The sequence below is a fragment of the Pagrus pagrus genome, assembly GCF_965226575.1.
Source record: "Pagrus pagrus genome assembly, chromosome: 2".
In the NCBI taxonomy this organism is placed as follows: Eukaryota; Metazoa; Chordata; class Actinopteri; order Spariformes; family Sparidae; genus Pagrus; species Pagrus pagrus.
This window is the reverse complement of record NC_140186.1, coordinates 34,053,615-34,063,961: the sequence shown is the minus strand read 5'-3', so window position 1 is coordinate 34,063,961 and position 10,347 is coordinate 34,053,615. Positions and strand designations below refer to the sequence as shown.

The window sequence follows — 10,347 nt, the reverse complement described above, 5'->3', positions numbered from 1 at the left end:
GTTACTAGGCATTTGTAGTGGAGAGCTCAGATGAAAGTGTCATCAAAACCATCTTCAATTAAAATTCACATGCTTCATTTAACACAGCTCACAAGGCTCTGATGCACTTTGTGTGTGCCTACTATCATTAACCTGGAGGTGATTATAGGATCCCCAGTAAGGAGAAAGCTACTATCGTGAATAAAATGCAAACTAGCATGGCACTCAGTAGAGCACATACCTCCACCAACAGTCCCCTTTTAATTCAATCAAGTCTTATCCAGTATCAAACCCTGGATCACTCTAAATTTTGAACCACCCAAAACTGTTTAACCACAGTTTAAACTCACGAGATCTAGGATCCATGCATTATTCCTTGAGAAATTAATGCAGATGTTGAAAAATGTCCTATCTGGCAATGTTAAAGAAAGTGAGAAAAACATCTTGAATCTGTCCCTTTATCTGGATCTGCACCCAATACAATGAGGTCTCTAGGAACCTTTGAAAGTTCGCAAATAATTTTAAAAAATCAAATGCAAATCTGGTGCCTTTCCATAAACTGTTTTGAGCGAATGAACTAGGCTACGTAAAGCGTAATTTCGTCAGAGGACGACGCGATGTAGGCTGCATGGCTACGTAATGCGTGGGTGTGGACGTAAACAGAGGCTATTGGTAAACAAACAAAATGGAGAGAAGTCTTCAGGAATCACTTTCAACAGGGCAGGCTGTAATTGTTCTTGCATGTCAGCTAGAATTGGTCATGTTGCATGCTGTCCGGAGACGACGAAGAAACACAGTGATAATACACGCAGCATACAGCGGGAACAGCTGATCAGTCATGTGAGTTAATGTTCGCTACGTCAGAGTTTATTCAGCAAATCGGATTCCATCAAGCATTACTGACCTCTGATTCGCAAAAGTTAAAAAGCATCTCAAGCAAGGTACAACTTTTTTAGAATTTTGCCGTTTCCCAAAAAACTCTAAAGCGATATACTTCAAAATGAGCATCCAAATGCTTTATGGAAACACGGCTGCAATATCTTTAATTGTAGTAGGGACATGGAGTTATTTCCCTCTGCAATCAACTGTGACAGCTGTGTATTTAAGCAAAGTTATAGCAGAATTACTACCACTAATACTTTCCCTGCTGCTGTCACTGCTGCTACATCTCACCTTTACCACGCAGGTTGACACATATGACTTGATCAGAGATAAAATGTCGCTGAAATGATAAACCCTCAGATACTCAGATACTAGTACAGTTAACTCATAAACCGTACAGGAAGCTCTGTACCCTTTTTCTGACATAGGCTGGTGAAGAGGGACGAAAGGTATAGATCAACATTATCTTCTTGTATGGACTGTTATTACACTACTATTATATCAGTATTATACTAATATTATATTATTGTAATGCTGCTCACAACCTCCAGTGTCATTCTTATTAATTATGGTTGTAGTAGTTGTATCGGTGGTGTGGGTGGAGTTGCATGGTTCAGGTTGCCGCCTCAAAGACGAGACGTTTTGGCGGACGTCCATGACGTGATCACGTTCTGTAACTTCCTGTACACGCAGGGTCCGTACCGCAAATAGTCCGCTGTTCTGGTTCAGAAGGCCAAATAGCGACATATCGGTGAGTTAAAACTATTTAAATCTCTAAAATCAAATTTCTTACAAAGTTCCTCTTACGTCATATCAAGTAGTTAAGTTATTATAATTCATATCTAACTTTGAAAGTATTAGTGTTACCTTTAAATCCCCTCAAGCGACCATTGTGCAAAAGTCCTTGACAGTAACGTTATGTGCTCTAACCTGGCTACTAACCAGTGCTAACTCAGTTTAGCAGTAAACCTTTACCTTTCACAGTTCAAGCCCAACTACAATTTATTGTGCACGTTACACATGTGGCCACATGTGCATTTTGTATGTGCATTGCAAGCTAATGTTGGTTAGCTAGGCAATGTCATGCTATCGAGGTGGTTAGCGTGAGTGTTAGCGTTAGACCATGGTTAGCTTAGGTCAAGAATTCGAATCAGCCGATACATGAAGAGGTCACATCAAAGTTAGTTTGCCGTTTCTCAGTTTATGACTTTGTGACAAAAAGGGAGATGAGATGATCGTTAACAGATAGGAAACGGTGATGTTACATCAGTGAGAGCAACAACTCGTGTTTATCAGTATTCAGTGAGTGTTGTGAAGGTGCGAAGCAGGTTTAACCTCAAAGCCTCACGTTGAATAAGCCTTACACTGTTTAAGACTGTACATGGCAATATTTCATTAAAGGGCACTGTGTAGTTTTGGAGAAGAAATTCAAACTCAGAATTTTGATATTTACAATATTAATGAAGTGATAATACAAACTCAGAAATATGTATTTTTTCCATAAGTGAATAAACAAGCTGGAAAATAAGGTCCCAGAACACTGTTTGAAGAGAGGTGGCAGGGTCCGCCACATATAAACAAAGTAAAACAGTATAAATTGTGTTGTCCTTTAAGGTCAGTTTGTTTATTCACTTTATTCAGTCATGAAAACAAAGAGAGTTTGTTTATTTAGTTTGTTTAGGCAGAAAAAAATCAGCCAATGAAGATCTTTCTCTTCTCATTAACATTTCTTTACCAATAATACAGAGTGCTCCTTTAAACATGTAGGGACCAATTACTGTTTCAAATAAACATCTACATAATGTGTTGATGCAGTCGCTATTTTTACTTTTTTCCTCATTGTTATTATCTGTGGTTTCAGCTTTGAAGACAGGATGGCTGCAACATTGCGTTTACTTTACTCTGTGTCAAGGCCAGGTAAGAAATCCCAGCTAGAGGGACAGAAACATATTCAGCTGCACTTAAAAGAAATGCTCATAATTTGAGTACTCACAGATTAACGCAATATTCCTGTCCAGCCATTAACATTAAAAAACGGTTGAAGTAGATACAATTGAGTCATAGTGACAATTTGACAAATAATCACATATAGTTTGATTCCATGTCTGTCTAGTTTCTGTGGTATGTGTACAAAACAGACATTATTAAGCACACATCACCCTCACATTACTTGTATAGTTATCCTATACTCACATACAGTAGCCAATGTAATGTATTACAGCACTTTGCTACAGATGTCTCTGCTGTAGCAAGCTTAGCGATAAACCACATTTTGTTCTGTCTTTATCGTCAGGCACTTTTGTGGCTAGCCAGAATCTAGTGAGGTCCTTCAGTGTGTCCGCACAACGGGAAGGATTCAGTAAGTACCACAACATCACACAAACACAGCTGTTGTGTCACTAATGTGTGTCCTGTTGAAGAGCTTTTGGACGCCTGCACTGCAAAGTACGATTAGTGGGTTAGCCAGCTCTCTTTGGGGCAAACTCAGGTTTTCTGGTATCACTGAGCTGGATCACTTACTTTTAGCCAGAGTAGATCACCATGGTAACCTATGCTGTCACTAAGGGCCAGTGTCCAAGTTGTGTTTCTCTGAGTGTCAGTATGTTTTTCAATTGTTCGCAATGATGAAAGAGTTTCACACCAGGCTTCAAGCTATGTGCCTGTGGCCACAAAGAGGTGCTGACCAACCCGTGTCCTTTGTGGAACTGCTGGCCGGCACAGGTGTGGTTTAATCGTGTTGAAGAGTGAAAGAAAAACATTGTCATTTGAAAACCACAATAGTGGCCTCTGAAGAGTTGAGTGTAGATGCTGCTAGTATCAGTTACATCACATCTGGAGAGTATTTCTTCACTGAAAGTCAAGCCTTCACAAGCCTAGAACCTTGCAGTCATGTTTAGCACTAACAGTATACATTGTCAGCTCTGTTTGTACGCCGATTGTCTCACAAACATCAGTGTGGTTTCCTAAATGATGTGTTTCTATGCATCCTGGTCAACTTGTTTCTGTTGTGGAGAATTTTGAAGTAGTTAACTCTAACAACTTGCTATTCCTCTGTTGTGTTTGAAGAACTTTTATATAGTTGAGTCGGAATAGAAAAAAAATCTGCTTTTGTTTTACAAGAGAATGAAAATAAGTTGTTGAGATGGTATTTGCATGAAGTTGAACCTTTCTCAAATCCCGCACATTGTCCTGCTAGATGAGTATTGAGTCATGAGCTGGGCGGCTGATGCTTCAACCTATAATATAATAATATACGACATCCTATCTCTTGGCTTTCTTTGTTTTGGACTGCCTGATTGTCTCCAATCCCTTACAGGTCAGCCCTAACAAGATTGAATACTATTGGCCCGTTCTCTGAAATTCACTCTGAAAGTGAATCCAAATTATACATTCTGCAACTGCCCAACAGCAAGTCCTCAAGAGAGTATATCACAGAAGTGTCAAACATATAACATAACCAAAAAGCAGCCCGCTTTGGACAAACGTGGAACATAAAAATACAATTTTGTGATTTTGGAATGTTGTTAAATCTTGATATGCACTCATAATTGTGCAGATTTCAAACATATATCATCATATGTTATCCTGTCACAGTAAACACACAGCACTCATTAACCCCAGCTGTCTCACTTGTGTTGTATTTGTGTGTGCAGAGTATGTGAATGCCCAGGAGATCCCTACAGACATGAAGTCCATCACAGACCGAGCTGCCCAGACGCTGCTGTGGACAGAGCTCTTCAGAGGTCAGCCCATCTGCACACACATAAATAACAGTATAACATATAAACAACATATTTTACATACAGGACACACTGAAATCATGAAATAATGTTCGCAGCAGTTTATTTCTTATATTAACCTGATTTACACATCAGGAAGAAAGAATAGTATTCAGTCACAAATAGACTAATAAAGTTTTTAAAGTTCTTTCAAGCAACAATTCAAGTTTTATAATGAATCAACACGGAGCTGCTGAGTTGTCTTTATTTTTTGTCCTTCCACACTACGTTTCTTTTAGAACAATTTCAACATCAAAATGTATTTTACAGTCGCAAAAAAAAAAAAAGCCTTCATGACATACATTTTCACAGGGGATTTATTATGATGACCAAATGGGTCTCCACCACTGGAGGTGGTTTCGGGACTGTTTTCCGTGGAAAATGTTTGTCCATGTGATCTGTGATGTTTCTTATTCACACATGAATGACTGTGTCGTCATGTCAGGTCTGGGCATGACAATGAGCTACCTGTTCAGAGAGCCCGCAACCATCAACTACCCATTTGAGAAAGGCCCATTGTCGCCACGCTTCAGAGGAGAACATGCCCTGCGCAGGTGATGATGACCACTCAACGACAACCACTCAGTTGATTGTGGATAGCATTATTAGTTGTGGCTGTTTAGAACAACTTTAGAGCAACACTTTTCTTATCAAGATACATCATCAGGCAGACAAACACATTTTGCCACTGTTGGCTAGCTCATTTGGATGCAGTGTCACAAACTGGGTCTGTTTTCGAAAATACAAATTGATGTGGGAGACAACCCTGTGCCAGTAAAAGCTCCAAAGCGTGTGGTGAGGGTACTTTTCCCCCCTACTTTATTTGGGAAGGTGGTCGTCGGAAATGTATTAAAAATCAGAAGTTGGCCATGAGTTACAAAAGGGTGAGAACCCCTGGTTTAACTCCTGGAGGAACCTCTGGAAAATGTCATGAAAAATCTTCCGAGACTGTAAAATGTACTGTAGAGTTTTACTTCAACTATGATGTTTCAACTTGTTTAACTAGCTCCTGTGGCTCACTTTGTGACCATGGCAACCACATGAACTACAGAGAGGGAGACAATATAGAATCTGACTTTACTGAACCTGAGGTCACTGAGTGATTCACCAGAAAGCAAATATATTTATGAGGAGAACCAGTCTGTGAGCAACATTAGCTTCAAAGTTCTGATTGTGATACTAATTAACTAAACTTTCTAAATTCATATTTGAATGAATATATTCAAAATCACTGTATAATATTAGCGTGCCCCTGTGCAGTAAAAGCACTCTAAATCTTTACTCTAAATTATGTTACATCAGGTATCCTTCAGGAGAGGAGCGCTGCATCGCCTGCAAGCTGTGTGAAGCTATCTGCCCTGCTCAGGTACACACAGACACACACACACACACACACACACACACACACACACACACACACAGAGCTAGACTTGCATCATGTCAGCCTTTAACATGAACTAAATTGGCTATCTGTATGTTGACGCTGCAAGCTACTCACATGCTATGTATAACTGTCTGCCTTTGAATAATCAACATGTTTGTGTCCAGGCCATCACCATCGAAGCAGAGACTCGTGGTGACGGCAGCAGGAGGACGACTCGCTACGACATTGACATGACCAAATGTATCTACTGCGGCTTCTGTCAGGAGGCGTGTCCTGTGGATGCCATTGTAGAGGTGTGTGTATTATCCTGTGTTACAGCACAGTGGGTGTCTGAAGTTGCCTGTTCAATGCTTCAGAAAGCTTCCTCCCTGTAGGTAGTAGCCCTTTTCGCACAGTGACTCTGCATTATCTCTGCAGCGAAAGCTCGCCATTTCTCCGCCTTTGTTTGTTCACACTGAACCAGGCAGCTCCAACGCAAAGCCACACCAGTGTGTCAATTCATACAGCAAGCCGGCGCTGCGGATTGAAAAGAGGTGTGACGCCACACATCATGACTCCTCTGGTTTTCCACCTGTTAATCATATGGATGCAGTTATTGACCTGTTGCAGACACGTCACAATGATCACGTGACACGGGAGGCGATGCCATGACGGACGGCAAAAGAACACTGGACTCAATAGAAAGACAAGGAGGCTCGTTAAATTCAATGTAGTTAGCTCACGTAGCTAGCGTTAGCTTATAAACTCAAGTAGTTTATAAGCTAAAAGGACTAGCCAGCTAGCATCGCTAGTAGGCTAGTAAACAAACCCTACTTGAGTTTATTAGCTAACTGTAGCTACGTGAGCTAACTACATTGAATTTGTTTTGACTGACTCTAACATAACTTTGATAACGTTTTAATATGAAACTTACCTTGTACAAAATGCTCGCTGCAGATCCTGGAGTATTTTGAGGGCTGCCAGTCCTTGCGATTAATTGCAGCTATCCATAGCCGTCTTCTGTCCTTCTCAAAGGGAATTCTGTAAAAGGCTAGATCAGGATTGCAGCCTTGTCTGTTGGTACACTGCACGGCACAGCAGGAAATACCCATTTTAACAACATAACATTAAGTTAAAACCGATAGAAAACCTCAAAATGTCAGGAACAATAAGGAGCCTCCTTGTCTTTCTATTGAGTCCAGTGTTCTTTTGCCGTCCGTCATGGCGTCCGTATCTCACGGGAGTGGAACGTGACGTCACGTGCAAAGGGTCAATGTGTTGTTTTTGAGATCCTGACCCACTGTGCATCCTGGAAAGTGTCAAAGTCACGTTTTCTGCTCTAAATTACATTTTTATTACATAATCACCATCAGTAAACGGGACGCTGTCTGACTCTCAGTCGTGGGGAGGGATGCTGTTTTCTGGGGTAAAGTTCCTTGAAGTCTCGGCTGGGAGGGCTGACTGTCGCTGGGATTTTTTTCAATACAAGTTGCCAGAGACAGTAACTACAACAACACAATAGGGGAAGGAGACATGGTGAGTTAAAGTTTTTTGCCATTCAGCTGCGGGAGCTGCCTGGCTCTGCTGTTGGAGACAGAGCAGTGCAGAGTCAGTAGGACAGACAGGATGACAGACAGGATTTCAGAGGCTTTTCCACATATGGATGCAATATTTTATTCCTCATATATGATGCTGAGAACACTACCAGTTACCACATTACTGTTGTTGGGTCCTGTAACTTTGCTTTGTGGGTCATTTGTCTTTTATTTGATGAGTGAAGGATCTGTTTAGCTGTCAGACTGTGAACACCATCAGACCGACACACCCCCTGACCTGCGCCTCCGGCTTATCCATTCACACAGACGCCAGCTCGCCTCTGCTGCAGCTCTGATACTACCTCCGGTAGTAGCTGCAGCCAAACTGTCCCCCCTCTCCGCATCTGAAACTTTCACACAGAGGACGATGCGGAGAATCGGCGGATGATTCCCGCACCGAAAGGGCAGTGTGAATGGGGCTAGTGACTGGGGAAAATTGTTTTGGTGACGGTTTACTGTGATTTTTAATGTGATGATCCTCATCATTTCTTTCATATTATTTTATTTCACTCTCCATCCTCTGTCTCTTTTTTTTCTTCCTTCAGGGTCCTAACTTTGAGTTCTCCACTGAAACCCATGAAGAGCTGCTCTACAACAAGGAGAAGCTCCTCAACAACGGTGACAAGTGGGAAGCAGAGATAGCTGCCAACATACAAGCTGATTACCTTTACCGATAGATCCCCCCCACCTACACACACCACAAACACAGTGTACAGTTAGCACATACCAACATAACCTCTCTGACACACATACGTCCATAGTGTACATACTGTAAGAATTCAGCAGCTGTCGTGGATGTGCTTCAGGGTGGATTTGCTGAAAAACATTACCAACACATTTCCACCGGTGTCAGTGTCGTCCCCTTCTCATATGATGAATATACTTTGATATGTTCCTGATTTTTACCTTGACATTGTTCAGATTCCTTATTTATTGTTAAAAAATATATACTACACTGGCTGTCAGTGTGATAGTGTACATCAGTCCAGCTGGCTCAGCATGGTCCGGTCTGTGTGTTTCTGTCTGCACAGTCCCTCTGGAATAAAAAGGAAGGAGACTGGCTCATGCTGTGACAGTATCAGTGCTGTACACTGAAAGCAGACTACATCCTGGGTTGATTTCGATTCTGGTGTCCCACACAAGTATACATGGATTATTGTTATTATCATGGGTGTCAGTGCAGAGTTTTATGGTTTTCGTGCTGTTTCCACCCAGACTCAAATAATAAAATTCTGGGAAAAACACTAAATGTGTCACGTTCTATGTTGACTTTGGAAAAAGTAGTAAAAAAATTACACTACAGTACAAACTGAGTAGATGCAGTCAGTTGATGAAGACTGTGACCCCCATGAATGTGCAGCTTGAATTAATCTGAAAAACTGATTTAAAGATTACATCAGGTATATCAAGTATAAATGGTTTTAAGTGTATACAGTGTATGTGTAGCCTTCTTGCAGTGGGAGAATATCAGAACTGAAGAAGCCTCTTGGATGAGAGGGAAAAGGTCTTCAAGAAACTGAAACAAATCTAGTTGCCTATGATACAGCACTTAAAATTACCATGACCTGGATGACTGAGAGCCTTCATCAACAATAACACACCTGCTTGCTAGTGTTTGGAATTTTGCATATTTTAAAGGTTCTATATGTGAGATTTTAAACATTAACATAGCAGCAAACAACTATTTGCTACAGTATATAAAGATATATTGGAGTAATGGCATCCTGATCCTGACGGTTTGTTATCCAAGCTTCTCTATTCTTTGTTTTGGTAGCCAGGCTGACCTTGTGTGCACGTGCTTACAAGATGCTAAAGGGTTTCAGCTTGACTCAGCTGTTTTTTTCTTCTCAACGCACAAGTAACCAGATGTGTACAAAATGTTACTAGTGATAGTTAATTAGCTGTTACCGATATACATTTTTCTGCTTTTTTGCTGGATGTCAAAGCCCGTTTAAGGTAACTTGACCTAATGTATACTTATTCTCAAGGATATGCATGTTTGACAAACGCCTATCAAACATTCTTATTAAAGTATTAGGAGATTCATGTGGAGAACTTCTCATCAGCTAGTACAAAATACATAACTAATTCTAAAAATTCTGTAAATTAATATCTTGTGTAACACCGCCCTCTGTGAATTGGGACAAAAGTGCACTCGAAAGCATCCACCATGGGTGGACTGAAAAACAAAGATTATATTTCCATTAAAGGAAAGAAAATAATCTCATATTGTTACTGGCTAAAACCTGCTACTTACACCGAACACTCAGAAAAAGATGAGAGGTGAAGAATAAACCAGACTTTTATTGAGATTGTAGAAATAGTGAAAGTATAACAATATTGTTTGAGGTAAATGTATTTGTTTAAGGCCCATAGCCTTCAGAGCTTAATTCATTAAAGTAGCCTTTTATCAACTAATTTACTCAGTTTAAGAAATCATCAGAACCAACAACCACAACAAAGGAACAAATTAACTTGATTAGATCTTTTTTTTATTTTTTTTTATTCGTTATGCAATTTATGATATCTGTAGACAGTTGGGGCTCTGCTTTAAAAAAACAAAAGAACATTTAACCTTTAATCATCACAGTACCTTCAAACTGGGTTGGCTCATATATGAGCTTACTGTTGATACTGAAATCACACATATGCTGAATATCTTATCCATACTGCTGCCTGTCAGACTGTTGTGTCTGAAAAAGTTGGTATTGTATACCCTCCTGCAAAAAAGTGTGGGGTTGCTTAGAAA

General features: G+C 40.4%; 1 protein-coding gene across 1 annotated transcript; it reads left to right on the top strand.

Annotated features, from left to right (window-relative positions):
* Positions 1-1,505: 1,505 nt before the first annotated feature.
* Positions 1,506-8,847, top strand: ndufs8a (NADH:ubiquinone oxidoreductase core subunit S8a). Its single transcript, XM_084342966.1, has 8 exons — positions 1,506-1,612; positions 2,723-2,778; positions 3,155-3,220; positions 4,515-4,604; positions 5,086-5,194; positions 5,943-6,006; positions 6,189-6,317; positions 8,144-8,847. The coding sequence occupies exons 2-8, from the start codon at positions 2,736-2,738 to the stop codon at positions 8,273-8,275; spliced, it is 633 nt and encodes a 210-aa protein (XP_084199092.1). The 5' UTR covers positions 1,506-1,612; positions 2,723-2,735; the 3' UTR covers positions 8,276-8,847.
* Positions 8,848-10,347: the final 1,500 nt, after the last annotated feature.

What these genes read in the sequence shown, in the direction of transcription:
- ndufs8a (XM_084342966.1), top strand. Translation starts at nt 2,736, where the DNA reads ATGGCTGCAACATTGCGTTTACTTTACTCTGTGTCAAGGCCAG. An exon ending in TTACTCTGTGTCAAGGCCAG is followed by an intron (nt 2,779 to 3,154) that starts GTAAGAAATCCC and finishes CTTTATCGTCAG; the next exon opens with GCACTTTTGTGGCTAGCCAG. An exon ending in CTGTGGATGCCATTGTAGAG is followed by an intron (nt 6,318 to 8,143) that starts GTGTGTGTATTA and finishes TTCTTCCTTCAG; the next exon opens with GGTCCTAACTTTGAGTTCTC.